Source organism: Streptopelia decaocto (assembly GCF_964273445.1).
Source record: "Streptopelia decaocto genome assembly, chromosome: 2".
Taxonomy (NCBI): domain Eukaryota; kingdom Metazoa; phylum Chordata; class Aves; order Columbiformes; family Columbidae; genus Streptopelia; species Streptopelia decaocto.
The window spans coordinates 125,926,886-125,947,043 of NC_138655.1; the positions used below are offsets into that span (position 1 = coordinate 125,926,886).

Here is a 20,158-nt window from a genome sequence, read left to right on the forward strand (position 1 = left end):
GTTATACAAAAGAAATATAGGTCTGCCTGGTTTTATTAACTTCATCTTTGTAGAGGTACTGCTAAACTTGAGCCAGCTGCTAGAGAGACATTCAGGTGGGTCTCAGAAATACCTTGCTCAGTATCCAGGGTTTTAAATCACTTCTTGAATTGGAGGTGCCATCACAAAAACCTCTAAGCTCCGACCCACATGTAGTATGTTTATGCTTAAGCATGCTGGCTTGTCTAAGCCAAAGCAAATAAATCCTTCTCTGAGCTACCCATACATGACTGGTTGGGTTGTCCTTATGGTGCGTTTTCTAATGTGACTTCTTGTCCTGGGTCATGGGAGGGATGTGGAAAGATGATGTTTTCATCCCGCATTCCTGTAAACACCACCGGCATTCTGCCACCGAAATGACACACCAGCTCTTTGCTTTCATGGGTAGCCTGTAGGTAACTGTACGTATTTACAAAATGCCCATCACAGTAACAAAATGGCATCACAGTAACAAAAAAGTGAAAGCTGAGAGCTCTTTGAGATGGGATCACAGCACGTGTCCCTGCCACAGCCATCCGGCAACGCTGGCAGTTGTGAGATTCATTTACGCTTACGCTGCCTGACATCTCCCAGACAAATATTATTTGGAACACTCATTAAACACAGTTCAAAGCCACCTCTTTGCTGTGATTATTGCAAGCACCATGAGCAAGGAAGGAAAATATAAAAATACAGCAACAAAAACTTACAGGATATAGTTGCTAGGATAATTTTAGTTATTGTGTGAAATAAATAGCACCTTTAAAGGCTTAATTAGACTGGCTTCATCCATTCTTCCTTTAATAGTCAATGCTATTGTTATAAGGATGCATTTCATTATAAAGATCATTTGCAGTTGGGGGAGAGAGAGGAAAAAGTTGACTTAGTTGCTCATTATATAGGGGCTGATATATTGCCCAATATAGATCTGGATGCAGTACTTGTTAAATGTATGCAAGACTGCACTGAATTCTTGTTTTATGTATCACGTGATGAGATGAAAGGTTATGACATTTTTGTAAGGATAAAATGAAATGGAAATTATTCTGCTGCCCTGGGTTGAAATTAAATACTTCATCATTTGTTGAGGTAATAAGAGCATTAAATGAGTTATCTTATGCTTATGACATAAATAAAATAACCCATAGTTTATAAACCCAGTGTGATTAGAAATGCTGTAAGTAAAAAAGGCCACATCAAACACAGCCCTGTGAGTCTAAGGGGATGCTCCTTTGCTTAAGAATAATGATGTAAAAGAACCTTTTCAAACAGCTTATAAGTAAAGAACATTAACAAATTTATTAAACTGGATATAGGAATGGTTACTAGGAAACAAATATTTATTGTGTAGCTTGGCTTTCAGACTCTCACTTCTACTCATGCTTTATATATATGTACAAAGAATAAAAGTGTAATTCTTCATGCCCCGTGATTTTAAACCACCTTTTTATCCCTTGAGGGTAACTCTTAATGTCAAAACCACACAGTTCAGCTGATAGAGAGCTACTTTCTTTCTACAACAACTGTGCCAATCCTGAAAGTCCAACTCTGCTAGGCACCTGTTAATACAAACCCTTTCATCCTCTTAGTCTGGATGAAAAGGAGATTAAAATGATGAAGCTTACACACCCCATCATTACCTAAATGAACACCTTTCTCTGCAAGTTTCAGCAAATTCCTTTTACAGTGTTTACTTCCATCAGCTTCTTGCTTCCTTCCATTTGTATGGTGAACATCTCCCTGCTGCTGACAGTCGCTGACAGACCACCCTTCCCTTCCCACCATCTCTTAGGCAGTGATTTCTGATGTCAGCCTTAGAGGAATAAAACCTTGGCAGAAGCTAAATTTCAGCATGACTGAATTTTTATTTTCCCCATTATTTCCATAAAGATCTTCAGTATTATTATAGCTAAACCTTGCCATAGTTACGGTTTTGCTTGTTATTATATTGTCCAAGATCCACCTTTATTTTAAATCCGCATAGCTGTGTTATAACCTAACAGGTGAGCAGGGGCATATTATACATTTCTTTCACTCTTCACGCTTTGTTCAGCCTTCCATGTTCAGAACACGTGTTGTCATTGGAGGAAGGGCACAGAGTTACTCAGATAACCCCAGAAAAACTGTTCTCACTGAAGAGGACTGCAGTAGGTAGATGGGCCAGGTGACATGGAAAAGTCCCCATCTTCAGAACAGGGCAGCAGCATGACTCAATATTGTACAGGGGTAGCAAACAAAATCAGTACATTTATAAAAGCTGCAGAAGATATTCAGAAGTGCAGGGAACAAAATTAAGGCAGAGGAAAATAACTTCCCTTTAACACGTGTTTCTAATTATTTTTATTAACATGAACATAACCACACTTCATAGCCTGGATTGACTTGTTTTTCAGTTATAATCTCCGCATAAATCCAGCACTACTGTCAGCAGTCTGCTCCTAAGGACTTCTCAATGAGTGATACAAATATGTCATAGGGCTCACAATATCTACTGTAAATTACAATCTCTTCTGCCAAGCCAGTTCATTCATTTCCGACATCCAGCTTCTCAGGCAATAAAACAGAAATTGCAGTCATCTTACACAAAACCGAAATACACTTCATGGATACTTAAAGCATCTTTAATAGCATAACATCAATTTTATGAGTGATCTCCCACCTCCTCATGGCATGTTTGATAGTAATATGTTCTTCTATTACAGAAATGCCGTCAGTTAGAAACAAAGGTTTGTAATAAACAGAGAGAATATAGTCAATACACCGAGATTTCTTAAGTGAAGGTCTAACCACAGAGTAATCATAAAAGTCTCAAAAAAATCTCAAAAAATAATTTTTGGGGAAAAAAAAAAAAAGTCAAAAAAAAAAAGTTATACAAAATATGTAAGTAGTTAACACAAAATAGTTTGAATGATACAGTGAGGTTTATAAATCACACCCATTCCTTGTTCCTTGACTTCTGGAGACACTTCAAATAAGTGTCTTTGCCATATCAACCCCTGGCCTTAAAAAGAACTGAAAAGTCCTACAGTTGTAGTCAGGATCCATAATTTCTTTGTATACACTACTTGAAAAGTGGATGCACTTGTTTCAAACTGCATATTCCTTCCTAATAAAGAGTAGTCTTAATTTTCATGCTTTAGCTTTTCTTTCAGGTTAGAATAGCTGCAGGAAATGTACTATTTAGTGAGCAGCAGCCATAATAATTACATTAGTAACATGTACTGGATGTATTTATTATCTCCTGTGTTGGTATCAATGGTTTCCTGTTCACCCCAGAAGAAACAAAAACTATTCAAGATTTAAACCATGACTACTCTGGAGATTTTAATCTGAAATAAGTTGCAACATCCTTTTTTCTGAATGACGGCACAATTTCATTAGCTTCATAGCACAGAAAAGCGTGGATGTTTTTAAATTGAGAAATGTAAACTAACCTTTTGCATGCAATATTTAACTGATAATTCTGCCGTATATTTCTGTTTACATAGGCAAAAGTTGCACTGAGTAAAATCATACACACCATCAATGCAAGTTATTCAGCTATGGTTATTAAATATCAATTACCTGGGTAAATATTTAAACAAGATAATGTTGATGTACCTGATCCATAATTTACAAGTTGTCTGAGGAGCTATTGTATGTTCTTTGACCCTCAGTCTTTCAAGAATAAAGTCTGCAACAGTAGCCTTTTATAATGAAATCTTTACAGTAGGAAAAAGCATAAAATGCAACACAGTATACTTATCTTACACACAGAAATAACCAGATGCTTAATGCTTTAACATCACACGAGTTCCTCTACACAGGTCAAACACTAAAGCTGACTGGAATGAAATAATTTGTATGCTTAATTGTTTCTGTAAGCCCTCACCAGAAGCAATTAGGTTGACAGCACGGTAGAAATTAATAACTGCAATAGTGCTTTTCATACTCATAAGGAAAACACTAAACAGTGATCAATTAAAAAAAAATACATGGTAATATAGTCAGAAGTATTTATTAACACAGGTTGAGATAACATGATACTTCTGTACTGGAGAAAATGATCTCATAAAAAGCTTTGAAAATGGCTTTTGCAGTTTGTTGTCATTTATTCTGTATATGACATGCATCACAGAAAATCCTTTAAGAATGCTTTAAATGGAATTTCAGGCATTTATGGATGTTTGCTTTCAAAACTCTCAATCTGTCCAGGTTTTTGTGTAGCATTTACCACAATGGTATTTGAGTAAATCATTCTACTTGGAAAAACAGGAAGAGTTTTAATGAGTTCAGCCATGCAAGTAGAAAACCTTACATTTTCAAAATCTCTCCGTGATCTACAATAACTGTCCTTTACACAACCATAGCAATTTTAAGGTGTAATATCTGCAATCTATTGCAGTATGAAGGAATTGTTCAGATTGTAAGGAAGTGAAAATGTATAGTTTCCCCTTAGGAAAAGTTTCCATTTCCTGTGGCTATTTCATTTGTCACTTATGAAGAACAAGTTCTCATTTGCTTGTCACTTCTCACCAGAGTAATTTTTCTATTTCTAGTGAAACAGTGACAGGAAGAGAAGAATTTTGCAGAAGGAGAGAGAGGAAAAGCACTTGCTTTGAACTTTAAGAAAAATATGTTGCTTGGAGGTGCTTAGAGGCTGGTGGCCCTAGCAGGTGTTTGCAGTCATGGGTAAAGAGTTTTAGTGAGCAGAAATTATGGATCCTGACTACACAGATGTCATTAGTCTCAACAATGATCAGCACTATACATTCATTTAAGGAGTGTGAGATGGTACAGTCTTTGGTATCATCACCATCAGGACCAAGATTTCTCCAGAAAAATTAGCTCTGGATAGGAGAAGCATGCTCTGTCATCCACCATGGGAGGCATGGTGCCTGTGCTCTTTTATGTTCTCTTTGAAACCACAGGATGGCTGGGAATACCCTCCTGTCCTGGTACACCTTGGCTCTGATACAGACACAAAGTATTTGTTAAGCATAATTTGCTTATGATGTATAAATTAGAGTTCATAGTGAAGAGTTGATCTTGCCTTTGAGCAAAGGATGGACAAAATTACTTCATGACCCTACCAACCTCGTTTTCTGTACATCTGCAATTCTGTGCATTTCTATGCGTTGATGATTGGTGACTCCTTAGCACATATTTCTCTGATGTCACAAAGCATTACTACACATTATATATTGATAAAGTGTTGGTGCTCCACACAAGACACATGAATCAGAAGTGTATGCTGTATAAATACATAATTTATATTAAAATAAATGTTTTAAAGAATGCAATATTTCACAAAGAATTTAATACTTCAGATTTTTAAGATCTTTAAATTCTTGAACACTTAAATGTTGCTATGTGATGCTTTTAATATAATGCTTAATCGTTACAATAAGAGTTGACATTCACAATGAGATAGATAAAAGAAAGTTAGGCTACTTAGTGGTGTTGCCTCATCAACACTTAGATCACAAATTCTGTTGTTTGAGAAGGAAATATAACTCCTCTCATTTGTAATTTTAATGCTGGAAAGAAAATGCAGTATTTGGAAACACTCTGAGCTGCATTATTAAGCAGTGATATCACTATGTTATGGGCTATAGTCTTTTTAGAAAGGACACAAACCACTATTAAGTTCTAAATTTTCTGTCCAAATTTAAGGAGAGGGCACATTTTTCTGCTTAAAGTCAGATGAAGTTCAGATAGGGAAGAAGTATTTGTTATGAAAAGAAGGAAAAATTGGTTATCAGAAGCTAAATTCCCAGTCCATCCTTCCAGCCCTCTAATGTTAGTGAAGAAACAGTCTTGCTATCAACTAATATATTGTGTAGGAAATGTTGGAAGCATTTTCTGTAAACCCTGATTTCATAAAAACTATCATACAAAAGGACTGGAAAAGTCTGAAGAGTTGTCTGCCCCTTGACATCTATGGGAACCTTGGGAATTTTTTACTTTCCTTTTTTGGAAAAATAAGGAGGTGAAGTAATACACTCAGTTCTTCCCTTACTGCTGCCTACCTTGGCAATGTGAAGGTACTTTTGCATTCTGGGTTCGAGCTGCCTTCCCAGTAGCAGAAAGCAAGGGTGAAAAAAAAGTCTATTTAACATGATTCTGGCACTGTCAATTGTTCACAAGTTGTTGATCAGGAGCTAGTAGTAGAAAGGCAGCATCCAAAATAAAGCTTGCAGCTATTTCGAGTTAGCTTCTCTCAGCAGGACTCATCTTCCTGGAAAGGCCCCACAGAGACCGGCTTAAAATAGAAATCATTAGGAGGGAGATGCACTGAAAAAGGCAGCCATACAGGAGAAACAACCTAAGAGAACAAGGATGTTAAAGTTATCCCCGGGTTCGGTTTTCTCCACCTCCATCTGATTTTGTGTCAGTATAAAGTTAAGTCTATTTTGTGCCTCCATCCCACAGGGCTGTAGCTCTCACTACAGGAAAGACATGGACCTGTTGGAGAGGGTCCAGAGGAGGCCACAAAAATGATCAGAGGACTGGAACACCTCTCCTGTCAGAACAGGCTGAGAGTTGGGGCTGTTCAGCCTGGGCAGGTGAAGGCTCTGGCGAGACCTTAGGTGGCCTTTCAGTCCTTAGAAGGGGCCTGTAGGAAAGATGGGGACAGACTTTTTAGCAGCACCTGTTGCAATAGGACAAGGGGTAGTGAATTTAAACTAAAGGAGGGAAGATTCAGGCTAGACATAAGGAAGAAATATTTTACAGTGACGGTGGTGAAACACTGGCCCATGTTGACCAGAGAGGTGGCAGATACCCCATCCCTGGAGACATTCAAGGCCAGACTGGACGGTGCTCTGAGCAACCTGATCTAGTTGAAGATGTCCCTGCTCCTTGCAGGGGGGTTGGACTAGATGACCTTTGAAGGACTCTTCCAACCCAAAACATTCTGTGATTCTACAATCTCCTACTTCTCTGGTGGAAGGGAAGAGGTGCAGGTCTGTCTTCCAGATGGACAGGCATGAAGGGATGCCTGAGAGGACCTTGGCTACAGCAGGCTAGTTTTCCCACTCCTTCAACACAGCTCTGGGTGGGTTTCTTGCAGAATCTGTATTGAATGCATGCAAAATTTTCAGTGAAAGTTAGTTTAATTAATAAGCCTCTAAAATAGATAAACCAAGCCTAACAGCTTTTCCAGGTTCAGAGAGGAAAGTTTTGAACAGCCCCTTTCCCTGGGTAGGGAGCTCAGCAGTGGCTCCACACACCATCATGCAATATGTAGCAGTTCAGTCATCAAAGAGCATAAGCCTTCTCTAATTTTCCTTGCTAGGAGCTGCTGCAGATTATTTTCCTCTTTGATCTCTGTATAGAAGATGATAGCATGTCTTCAGTTTACATTTTAGAAATTAAGTTAAGGAGGGGAATTAGAAACCTTGATTTTTCAAAAAAAAAATACTTCTACACTTAGTTTGCTTGTGAACTCATTTACAATTTGGGATAACTGTAAGAGCAAGGAATGAAAAATAGATTCCATCTTAATTTTTATCTGTTTCAGCTGTTGCTACCCAAATCACTGCTTGATCCATTGTTTTTCTATATTTTGTAGAAAATAAGAACAAGAATGCAATCACTTTCATGGTACTGCTCTGTAGTTACAGTTGGCTTTAAAGGCAGCTGATCGTAGTCTTGCTGAGAAAGTAGTTATTCATTTACTGATCTAGTATCTATCAAACTTAAACGAACCTGCTCATTTGACAAAATTAATTCTAATCGGTTATATAAAAGGCATCTCTTGGGTTGCGAGTCTTGTTTGAGGGCAGCCATAACTGATTTCTGAAGGGTACAACTGCTTTTACAGCTCTGGTATTTCTGAGGCTTAGTCAAGAATACAGTCAGGCTATGACAGTTCATTTTGTGAAACTTAGACGTTTGTTACTATTATGTTGAAACAAATCCAGAATCGTAATGGCTGGCTGAGATGTCCTACATCTCACAGCAGTGTTCAAACCACCAGGTGGCGGGTTGCAAAATTCACCTTTGGTTTTACTCTGGTAAGAACTTCACTGAAACAGAAATATTTTCTTTTTCTGCAGAAAGCATTTGGCATCAGCTAAATGAAATCTTGAAGTCAGAAACAAACCAAAAAAAGGTAGTCAGAAATATTTGACCTTAGCCTTAGTCTTCTAACTACCTTAGGAGTTGTTTGTTAACTTTTGGGTGACAACAGCTGTCCGAATAAGATAGGTATTTATAGCATAGAATCAGACTGGACTCAGTTTTGAATAATCTAGAAATCACATAATCTGTTTGTTTGATTCATTGTATCCATGTTTGTGTTACAGGTAGGAAGATGTTTTCAGTTCCTAATTGACATCTGTGGGGTGTTTTTAAAAATATAGTTATTATTTTATGAAAAAAATAATTAAAGCTGCAAGGTACTGATATAGAGCATCAGATAAAGAAAAAATCAATATATGTCTAATTCATTTCTATACGTAAAGCACTTCCCTCAACATACAGTAAGATCTCCTATGAAAAGAATAATTAAATACATCTCAGCTTAATGTATAAGTCCTTCAGCTGAGCAATATCCTATCAAATGTGCTTCCTAGCACTCTTTTTAGAAGTCTTTGTAGTTACAAAGGTATCTTGTGAGATACGGAAGGATAAAGTAAAAAGCTTTTGTCTGTACTTGAGAGCTCAGTTTCCCAGTTCGTCTCAGCATTCGACTGCCCTGTGAGGTACCCCCAGCAGTGGGAAGCAGCTTGGATGAAAGTCCCTCAGGTGGGGTCTGCTGAGCCCTGGCACAGGATTTTTTTCATTTTTTTTTTTAAATTCCTCTCTACTCTTTAGCCAGGGAAAAATAAGGGCTGATCATTTGCGTTCCATACTTATCACTTACTTGGTAGGTAATAAACTCTGCATTCAAAACGGATGAGGGTAGTAGATGAGAAGCCATGTGCAGTTCAAGGATAGACTTAGCAGAAGAAAGATCCATTGCCAGTTCCACAGGGAAACCTTCATTCTGCTTCGTTGTACTAGAGAAAGGCAGCCCGATTTATGACCTTATGTCACAACTGTTACTTAATGGCAGGGGGAAAGTGGCTGATTACAGTGATTTGCATCTTGGGGCATCTTTCTGGGTTAAGTGGAAGTGTGCTCTGTGAGTCCAAAATTGTGTCTTAGAGGAAACTCCAAGAGAAATTTTTTTCCAAAATGCATTGCTGTGATTTTAACTGACACAAAATAATAGACCTTACATGTCCAAGACATATGTCACACTGTACTTTAAAACATACTGCAGACTGAAGGAAACAATGTTAGAAATTCAGTAGTTTAATGTTAGAAAATTTCCTGTATTTCCAGCCTTTTGTCTCCTCATCTTTTTTCTCTGAAACTAATATTAAAATCTGGTATTAATTTTGCTACAGTAAATATGTGATGATATGAACATTTTTATTAATTTTTACTGCTGGCTGTCGTAGTTCCATTCATGAATTCTTAGAAATTTCTCAATGTACTGGCTCTTCAAACGTAGTTACAGCTGTTTTTTGTAGCAATGACAGATTCTTTTCCATTTTTTGAAATAATGACTTAAAACATCTCTAGAGAACAGAAATAATAGTAGATTATATTCACATTGTGTGGAATGTCTTTCAGCTTTCGTTCTCTCGCTCCTATTTTCCCGATTTTTTAGATTGCCCTTATTTGGTCTTCAGCAAGTTGAAGATTTGTTTTGAATTATTCTCTTGGTCCATCTGCTTAGTCAGTATGCATATCTTAGGTTTTTAATGCATGGTTTTAATTTATCTGGGGATCAAACACTGTAGAAATGCTTTTCTTTCTAATTCTGCGAAAGGAAAAAGACAGTTGAATTCAGTGATTCAGGCTGTGATTATGCATTGCTTTCTTGCCTGTGAAGACTTTGGACTTCTGATGTTTCGAGTTCTGAACCTTTTAAAAGTAGGAAATCACAGATTGATTGTTAAATAGTGGAAATCAGGACCTAAAGTTTTATTTTATAAGTAAACATTAATATCTTTCATTTACTAAGTTGAGAGACTAGACAGTTTTGATGTAAAATGTAAAAAAGCAAGTAAAATGTTGAATTAGTTACACTTTCTCTCAATTCATGATGCTACATATTTGTGGAAAGATTTAGTTTTATTTTATTTCTAGCCCTCATAATGCACTGTCTTTCTGATATAAAATCTATACTAGGCATTGTTCAATTGTACTACATTTGAGTTCACTGCTGCAGGACACTGCTGCTGTTATGTGGTAAATAATGAGTTCTAAATAATGTAAACATGGGTCTCCTTGTTCAGATAGGCTGTTTACACAAAGCTGAATTGTCCAACCACCATTTTCTTGACCTTGAGCACACCACCTTTCACCATCTCTTGTCATCTACCATCTTTCATGGCTCCAGCCTCTTTTATTCCTTCTACTTTTCAGATTACTTCTTTAGCAGTTCATTTAGTGCTTAGGCTTGGATCCTTTCCCCTCTTTGCCCTTTCCATTTTTCATTTATAGCCATTACTGATTACAGGCCCTCACACAATTTCAAACATCTGTGTTTATACGTGGGTTTTAAATCCATGTCTCTACTTTTAATCTCCTTGTCCAGTCTCCTACATCTCATTCTGTTGCTATTTATTCTGTAAACACAAAACTTAGGCCAGATTGCTCAATGCTTTTACTTGAAACTTTGCGTTGTATCAAAGTTGGCAGTGTCATCGTATTCATCCTTGTCAGCATAATCTGTGACAACTGTTTTGGTTTTTCACTGATTTTGGCCCTGAAGTTGTAGGATATTTTTAAAAACGAATGTAATGCAGGTGTGAATTAATGGTATGAAGATCTAATTGTGAAGCACCTAAGGATACCGATATTCATGAGCAGCAAAGCCTTGTTCCCAAATGAGTGTCAGTGGGGGGTTTGGGCTCAGCTCTGTGTATGTGACACAGAAGTGGCACAAGAGTATCCTGATGTTATTTTCAGTTGACAGATGCCATCTCATTCTGTAAATCTGTCACTAGGAATCATTGCTGTTTTCTTAAAGAGAGGACAAGTAGGAGCTAGGAGGCCAGAGAAGGACCTGGCGTAGTTTGAAGAGTAAGCAGAGCCATTGGAGCAATAGTTTACCTGGGCTGGTTTGGGCTTCAGCATCTCCTGGGGTTTCCCTGGCACAGGCAGGACCAACACAGCTCCAGCTCTGGTGTGTTAACCAACCTCCAGCCCTGACTCCTGCAAACACCCTGTGCCAGGGCACTGAAATGCATCCTCAGAGGACAGTGCTATAGGTGTAGAAGGTGGGAGTCTTCCAAAGTGATGACACAGCACCGCTGTTTCTGTCAAATGAGTTTTGCTCAGCCCTGGGTCTTTTACCTATAAGGTAAGGGTTTGGAAAGGGAATGAAACTTTCATTGTTTTTGTGAAGAAGAGTGTTTGAGCATCTGCAGTGGCCACAAGATTGAGATGAATATCGCTGCGCTCCTACCTTAACCCTTTCTGTGAGATGCAGCAGATTCCTGCAGTAGTTCTTCAGTGCTTCCAAAGCATTTGCAGGCTCAAAGATTTATGTAACTCCATTAACCACAGAGGTCAATGTCTTCTTCTAGGGGCCAGTAGTAGCCTGAGTCCCTGGGCACACTGGCGCAGCAGGAGTCCAGCAGCAATACAGCGTTGCTGGAGATCTCCTGGCAGCAGCACCAGGCTTGGCCTGGCCTCACCTCCACAGCTAATGAGGCTGTCAGTCTCTAGGTCTGTGTGCGAAATTGTGTTTGCAGGTCACAGGATTTTGGTTTGAGAGCATAAGTCAGCAGTAAGTGGCAGCACGTTAGAGAATATTTAAGGAATTTTCTCTGTTTACCTTTTTCCTTTCAATGTTGCAGGAAATATTCAGGAAGTCATATTACAAGAACACTTGGAAAAAGAAGATGAAATTCTGGTTTCCTTGGCTGGTTTGAAGCAGGTATAACTATTGCTTAATTAAACTTCTTTGTATCCGTCAGTGCTATAAGTCCTTTATCTTTTTTTTTTCTTCTTTTTGTACACTGCTGTTGTATCATCTTGCAGCTGTTTTGCTAATATTAATGCATCAAACATTGCAGCATACTTTTATTTTAAAAGGTAAAACTCAGCTATAAAGAGTACTATAAATGACTCGCACGGTATTTGCTCCCTGAAACGTTCTGGATACCTTGAACCAGAACTGAGGCAGCGCGACGTCGAGTTCTGGACTTGAGCCACAGTGTCATTTTTCTTAATGCAAGATGTACCTCTAGGCAATAATCATGCCTATGTCCCCATTTTTTAAATGTGACAATGCCTGAATGTCATTGAATTAAAGGAAAAAATACTACGTACATAAAATGAGAATGTTGCTGAGCATCTGTAGCACTGATTATACTGTCCTCTGCTCCCTTAAAATATATTTGTGCGGAAGGATGTGACATATGTTAAACCTGTAATGAGGCAGGGAATAATCTTAACAGTTTCATTCTCTTTAGATTTCTTGGATAGTTGTTTTCCAGACTCTGATACAACCACATTTCACTGATATTTATATCTTTAACCACTATAGATAGGAACATTGACTTGTTTCCTGTCTCTTCAAGGCAAATATTTTGGGGAAATGGTCTATGAAAGTATGCTGCATGGAGCTTCAGAAAATTTAGAATTCCTCCAAATTTCTAACTTACGTTGTTTCCCCCTCCCATTCAACAACAGATCAAGGATATCCTGAAAGGTTCCCTGCGTTTCAACCAGAGCCAGCTGGAAGCTGAAGAAAATGAGCAGATCACAATAGCCGATGATCATTACTGTTCCAACAGTCAGAACAAGGGGACAGGTGATGTTCTAAAGGGACCTGTTATGACAAAACAACAGTTCATCTCAGGACGACAGGTAAGATAAAAGTATCTCAAACAGGCCATTGATGGCGTTACTCTGATATTTTATGGAGACTTCTTTTAACATGTCCAGACACTAGATGGGAGCACACCAGCATTGCTGGTGCATATGAAGCCATGGTTCAGTGTCTCTCTAGCTACTGTCCAGCTCCCACCGATTATTTTTATTGTAGCCTTATGCTCCACACACAGATATTTCAGTGTTTTTCAGTGTTATGCAGTGTTTGCAGGGGGGTTCTTCTTTCAGACTGTTGAATCACAGAATCACAAATTAATTTCCTACCAAAAGGTGTAAAAAATGTTCCCATAAAAAGTGTTCTCATATGATTATTCTCATTGTCCTTGTCCTCCTGAATCCCATTATGTAAGAGCTGATTATCTGCATTGCAGTGTATCCATGGCCAGTGCCAAAAAGGAAATAGCGAGGAGGTTGCTTTTACCTCCTACTCCATTGTATTGACTTTCTCCTTGAATCAGTAAACAATGTTTTCACATGCAAAGCGTACAGTCACAGGACAAGTTCGTACACAGAAAGAGGTATTTTCCTTTCATTTGGAAAGGTTCCTTTCTGTCTAAGACTCAGTCTGACTCAGATGTGATATTAAAAATAAGTACTTTTGTATATGCACATTTCTGTGTTGTAGTTCTGTTAAGTCTGCCACCCCACTACCAATTTGCACACTTTTAAATCAGTGGCAGTACCGTCACCTCAGAGTCTGAGTCTGCAATAAGTTTACTTTTGACAAGTTTACTTAGGAACTACAGGAAATACTTACCCATTTTCAAATAATGACACAGGGTTGTTTTGATTTATTACACACAGTCCTACTGAGTTAGATCACTTTATGTTAAAATCATATTTTAATTGTATTTCACTGTTAGAAGCAATACCAAGATTTATTTTTTCTTTTACTTAGTAATGGCAGATTCAAAGAGGAAAGCTTTGCTAGAAAGCTTTTATTGCTTGTTTAGCTGTTGTCATTACAATCACTACTTTCTGCCATAATAAAGCCAGAGGTTAAACTGACAAAGTTTTCATGTAATGACCCCCTATTTTTTCCCTTTGTCTCCTGGCATTTTATACAAAGTAGCTTTTGCTTTCTTGCCAAAATGCAAATAGTACTTTTTTTTATTATTTTCACTTGGATTTATTCTAGAAGTGGGAAGGTAGAACGTGACATAACACGACAACATGCTATATGAGTGTGTGCTGGAGGGGCCCTGACTCAGACGCTGGTCTAAACCGCGTGTCACTGAGCCGAGGCGCTGGGCCTTTGAGAGTGGAGCAGATAAAGCCTGATCTCTGCAGGTTTCTTTCCAGTGGAAACTTGTGGGGCAGTGTGTAATGAGGTCTGGTCTTATCCCAATGTGTAGTCAGGGATGACAGAAAGAAAAAGATGAGGGTTGGAAGTGGCAGTCCAGGAGGACTATTAGTGTCCTGTCAGTCTGTGCCATCTCCGAGCCCATCATCTTTACCACCAAGTCTAAAATCAAACAAAAAGAGCTTTGGGCCCCTTTTGATAAAACACAAGGAAATAAAACTGCTGAATTGAGTGGGCTGTGACATTTGACTGTTAACTGGTGGGGCTGGTTGTTGGCCCAAACTGGGCCACAGCCCAGGCTTTTGGCTCTCCTGAAGAAAAGGGGCTGTACTGGTACCCTGGGTCAAGCCAGGGGTACTTACTGAGAGCTGCAAGAAGATGAAAAATTCTGACCAGTTATAGACCATTTAATGCATTTCTTGCTAAATAAATAAAATTTTACTCTATTTACATTTTCTGTGACTTCGGTAACGCATGTAATTCTGTTTTATGGCACTTACAATATAGAGATTTTTCTCTGGTGGAATTATAGGGTTATATTCTAGGACAGATGGAAAAGTTACAGGTGTAGCTATTGTGTAATTGAGATTAAAATCTGGTCTTTTGTGCTTGGTTGTTATGTAAGTATGAATTATTTATCATCTTTACTTCTTTTAAAAGTGGTCTTCCTTTCTTTTTGGCCTCAAAATCCCTTTCTGGAAAATGAGGATAAGGATAAAGCCCTTCTTTGGAAAGGAAAGCTGCAAAATTAAAAATGAAAAAAAAAAAAAAAAAAAGATAAAGGCTCAAAGAAATAGAGCATTTTTTGGAATGTTTGGCTTTGGTAGCAATGTGCAGTTGACAAACAGAAGGCTTCTGTTGCTAAATAATGAATGATAATTAACACATTATCTTGCCTTTATGTCTGTTCAAAGAAGGAAGCAAAATGAGTTGCTGTTCTTCTAAGCTTTCCCGAATTGTATCCTTACAGTTAGTTTTAACTCATTCACAGCATGAAGGCAATTGAAATAAGCCTGGTCCTAGTAGCTGATATTCATCAGGAAAAAATGTTTGGAGAAGCCATATGGCAACGGGTGTAAGGTTGTTAACTTTCAAAGCTACTGGAAGTATAATTCTGTCATTTTTCATTTATTCAGTAGTGGCAGCAGATGGGAGAAAACATGGTTCGCGTCAGCATGAGTTTCCTGAAACAGAAACAGGCAGAGGAAGAAAGAAGGAGGTATTTTACCTCTGGAAATATCGATACCAAAATACCAATGTATGCCAACGATAGGCAAACATTTATGGGAGACCCTTTTGTACCATTTTGAAGGCAATACCTACGCTTTGCTGATTTTTGATACTTCAGTGAGCTATAGGTCTCTTTAACTGAACCAAGAAGTGTGGGCAGAGTGGAAAGCAGTGTTGCAAAGCACAACACTAAAAGAAATCGGAATGCGTAGTTTTCTTTCCTTTCCCTTTATTAAAGGGCAGGGTGCTTTTTTTAACTGCGCAAGAGCACATTTTTGGAAGCAGAATTTAGGAAATTGTGACACCAGCATAAAGTGTTTAGGACAGAGGTTCCTTGGTGGAGCTCACTGCCAAAAGGAAGAAACCCCGTTAGCATCCTTGGGGGTGCCAGTGAGAAAACTACCAATCTTGCTGGGCGAGTGTGTCACTAGGTGACATCTGTGTTGCCCCACGCAAGGTGGAGCCATCTCGGATGTGAGGGCTGCGAGGACTGAAATAGCGTGATCTTGATAGCTTGGGATAATAAACTGTATAATTTTGCGAAATGAGACTGTACTGCATTCCCTGAGAGCTTTTAAATAGCAGTGTGGAAAGAAGCCAGGTGAATTATGCAACGGTGGTTGTTTAAAGAAACGTATATTTCTGCTGTAACTAACGGCGGGGATGGAAACGAAGCGCTGAAATTTTGAACGTGGCATTTAGAGCTCCCAAAAAAGCGTCGCCTGGACCTGTCTTGTGGCTGCATTGGGTGCCTATGAAATCAGGCAGCTCTCACAGGCTGGTGGAGCAGAGCAGCGGTGATGTGCCACCCGTGTCCTCAGCCCCCGGGGGATGGCAGCCCATTGACTGACAGCTCATGGAGACAGCGTTTCAACCAGAGCAGATGAAAGCAGAAAGCTAATTAATAACAAACGATGTCTCAGCTCAGAAGTGCTTAAGTACTGGAAGTATCCTTCCTTGTAGGATAGGTCTGTTTGTTTTTAACTTCATGGAAAGTGCTTGGAGTTGTTGATATTGGAACTGCCCTGGTTCTACGGAGATCATGAAGCTTGAGATCAATATTAATAGCTCTCAGCACAAGATGGTTGTTGGTATTTCTGAAAGCAATATGCTTGTTTTGGTATGAATTTTATTAAGTCATCTAAGGAAAATGAATTATTATCAAAAAATAACAGATGTAAATTTCTATCAGTTTGACAACTGTCTTACATTGGGACCTTTAAAAATTGTTACCAATACTCTGGACTTAGATATCTTATTTCCGTTTGAATTTAAAAGTATTAAAATGGGTTAGTTACAAAACAGAATACTATGTATTATTATACCTAGATAATAATATAATATTATTATAGCTAGACACTATCTAGATAACACAAAAAAAATTTGTATAGATTATAAAAACAGGATGTTTTAAAAATTTAATGCAAAGGGAGACATTTAACTCCTTGTTCATACAAATTTTGGAAGGGAACAAGTCACAATTCTGTATTTGAGCATATTTTCACATTCACATTGTCTTGTTTCTGGCTTTTAACAACTTGGAATGACTATGTAAATAACAACCAAAGACTTCCAGGTCCCTCGTTTCATATTACAATCACTCTTAATCTCTGGCGGGTTTTGCTGCCTGAGCTACTCCAAAGTTCCCTTTCAAGAGAGTTCTGCTCTATAATCAGTAACCAGAGCAATGGAAAATTGTTTTCAGCTGTAATAATAAATTGGGCAAAATAAGTTTTGCTGGAGGCCATGGCTCCAAGTTGTGGTTTGCTGATACTTGTGATGACCTCCATACTCCAATTTTACATACTGTACTGAGCATCTAACTTTATCTCATTCAGATTCTTCCTGTTATTCTTTTTTGTTACTGCTTGGTTGTTTTTTTTTTCCCCTGATACCTACAATCTCCCTTTTACCCCAAAGTGAATTTGCATTTTTTTGTTTATTGAAAGAGACACAGCTAAAGGGCTTGTAGTTGACACACAGGTCGACATGCACATTTCCACAGCTGCCTCTTTACTTCTTTTTCTCAGTCTTGCATTAGTGTAATCAAATATATTGTATTCAATATCACACAACTTCAGGATGCTTGTCCCCATAGGCTGCTTGCTAGATTGCATTATTACACTGAAAAAAATTGTGTGAGAGCAGCTAAGAAAGCAGTTGTATTCTTGTTAGAAGAACACAGGGCTAGGTAGGCGTCAAATGCATCTATTGCAAAAGAAAACAAAGCAGTGTCTGTTTGGGTTGCACTCAAGCTGCTGGTTGTTCAACAAGTGAGAAATCCTGCTCTGCTGTATATGGCAGTCTTCCCTTCTAATTGCATGTAGCTCTGGCTGCTGAAAAGCAGGATTTCTCCAGAATATGGCTAGTTGGAGTGTAAGATGGCCAGTTCATAGGTTTTTCTGGTGCACTGATGCGTAGTCTTGATCCACTACCAGAGTGCTCAGGTGCACACATTTCCCAAGGTCTAATGAGACAGAAGAGGGAAAAATGACACTGAGCCTGGAAGCCCTGGGAGCCCTGATCTGCCAAACCTGAACTGGTGAGCACTAAACCAGGTCTGTGTACAGCTCAGATTCCACAGGTTGGGGTTTTACTAGGAAATTTTCTATCATCTAACCATTCTGACAAGTCCAAAATGCCATTGTATGTGCAAACTGGCAAAAAAATTCCTCAGTACTACTTCATGAATTACTACAGAAAACTAACAGCAGCGAGAATGTAATTGCTGAAAATCTTCATGACGGTAATGTATGTGTTAGGTGCCTAGCAGCTGTGATCACTACATCACATGCCCTGTGACAATAAAACATATAAGACTGCTATACCTAATAATGTGGTTTTTAAGTGTTAGCTTTTATGCTTTTGTAAATAACAAATAAATTATTTCATCCAGATTTAATACTCACTTTATTTTTTACTTCTTGATTTGGGCACTACTACTTTTGAATAACGATTATTCCTTTATTCCTTTTTCCATGTCACTGACGTGCATCGTAAACCTCATTAAGTGGTAAAACTGGTACTAACTTTAAGTCCCTTCTGTGCCGTTCTCTGACAGACTACGACTGATTCGAGCGCTAGTGAGAGCAAGAGTGCTGATGACTATATTATGGTTTCCAAAGAAGAGGAAGGAAGCAGAAGGTCTGTCACGGAGCCAGCTCAGTCCCATCAGGCACACAAGGAGTCAGTGGTGAAGCCAGAAGCTCCGTCTCGTTCTTCTTTGATATTCTCTGACCCACTGATGGGCTCCATTTCAGCCTCCTCCAGCAACCTGAGCTCCAGCCCTGACGACGACAGTAGTAATAACAGCAAAGATTCTGACTTTGCTATTGTCAGCCCGCTGGACATCTAAAGAAACAGGTTGGGAAAGTTTAGGAGATTGCAACTCAGTTCAAATTCCTATGATTCCATGGGCTGGATAGTTCTTTGGATTTGAAAGACAGAAAATAGATAAAGGTAACCCATTTCAGCTGCCAAAAGCCTAAATTTTTATATATATATATAAAAACACCAAAACCCATAAATTGCAACCTTCAAAAACAATATACACCTTTTAATAACTGCCTTAAAAGAAGACCCAGTAAAAGCCGGTTCTAATATACAGTTATTCTTAGTTGTAGAGTTATCTTACTTAGGAGCTTTGTTACTATAGAACTGTTTCTTTCCCTAAACATAGAATAGTACATGCTACGTACCATAATGGATTAGGAAATATGTAGGTACTTGGCATCAGACCTGAAACAGCAAAGACAAGCTAGATTTAATATCATCCTTTTACAAAATACACTCATCTGGGTTTTCTGAGTAGGGAAGGGTACCGTTTCTTCAGAGACTGAGATTAGAGAAGTAGGGAATGTATATGAGAAAGATTAAAAGCATCATCCTGGCAGTAGGCTTGTTCTCAGTTGAGGAATCCCAGTTTCTTCGTTTTCATCCGGCAGTAGCCTGAGGTGTGTTCCAGGCAGAAGTTTGTGCAGTTGTTCCTCAGTGCTGTCTTACCGGGAAATGTGTGACAAATTCCTTGAGAACAGGGACCTACACAACAGAGCCTTATTTCCCTTTGCCTACTTTTTTTTTTGCCCCTGAGAGTTCCCAGTTTACCTCTTCCCCTCTTTATATCTGTCTACTTTTACTCCCCCAGCATGAATTATTTTTTATTTTACTGAGACTACCATGGTTTAAACAGTAGGTGCAAGGGAAATTACGGTATTTCATAGTGTAGACCTGAGCCAATTGAACTAAAACTAGCTTGAGCGTGATAACTTTCCAGGGAAGGGTGCAAAGTGAAATGAAATGTTCATAATTAAAAGCACTTTATGTCTCGTTACTATTATCTTCTATAGACTCTGTTTACATATATACCTATACGATTTCCACATTTCTAGTCAAGAAAAACATAATGGTGCAGCAGCATTAACCAACAGAAAGTTTCTAATTAACTCTAGAACTTGTTCTTCAGTGGAAAAGTGTATTTCTTTCCCATCAAGTACATAGTACCTCTAATAACAGTTTTTCGAGTAAATAAGGGAAGGGGTTTGTACTTGCTGATCCCTTTAAACTCTGCTGTAATTGATTAAAAGAAACTGGTGGTGAGTGAACACCTGCTCTTGCAGGGCCTACACGGAGCTAGCTTGAGGAAGGAATGTTAGAAAGTTACTCTATTTATAACAACAGCAAAAACAATTACATTATTTACTTTTAAGATACATACACATTATA

General features: G+C 38.5%; 1 protein-coding gene across 13 annotated transcripts in view; it reads left to right on the plus strand.

The window, feature by feature from the left end:
- TBC1D5 (TBC1 domain family member 5) overlaps positions 1-19,432 on the plus strand; it is a 315,400-nt gene extending 295,968 nt beyond the window's left edge. For all 13 annotated transcript variants that reach the window (XM_082046566.1, XM_082046568.1, XM_082046562.1 and 10 more), the window contains 3 exons: positions 11,865-11,944; positions 12,703-12,879; positions 18,498-19,432. In XM_082046566.1, coding sequence (XP_081902692.1) covers positions 11,865-11,944; positions 12,703-12,879; positions 18,498-18,791 — 551 coding nt within the window. In that variant the 3' untranslated portion in view covers positions 18,792-19,432. The remainder of the gene's footprint in view (positions 1-11,864; positions 11,945-12,702; positions 12,880-18,497) is intronic.
- Positions 19,433-20,158: the final 726 nt, after the last annotated feature.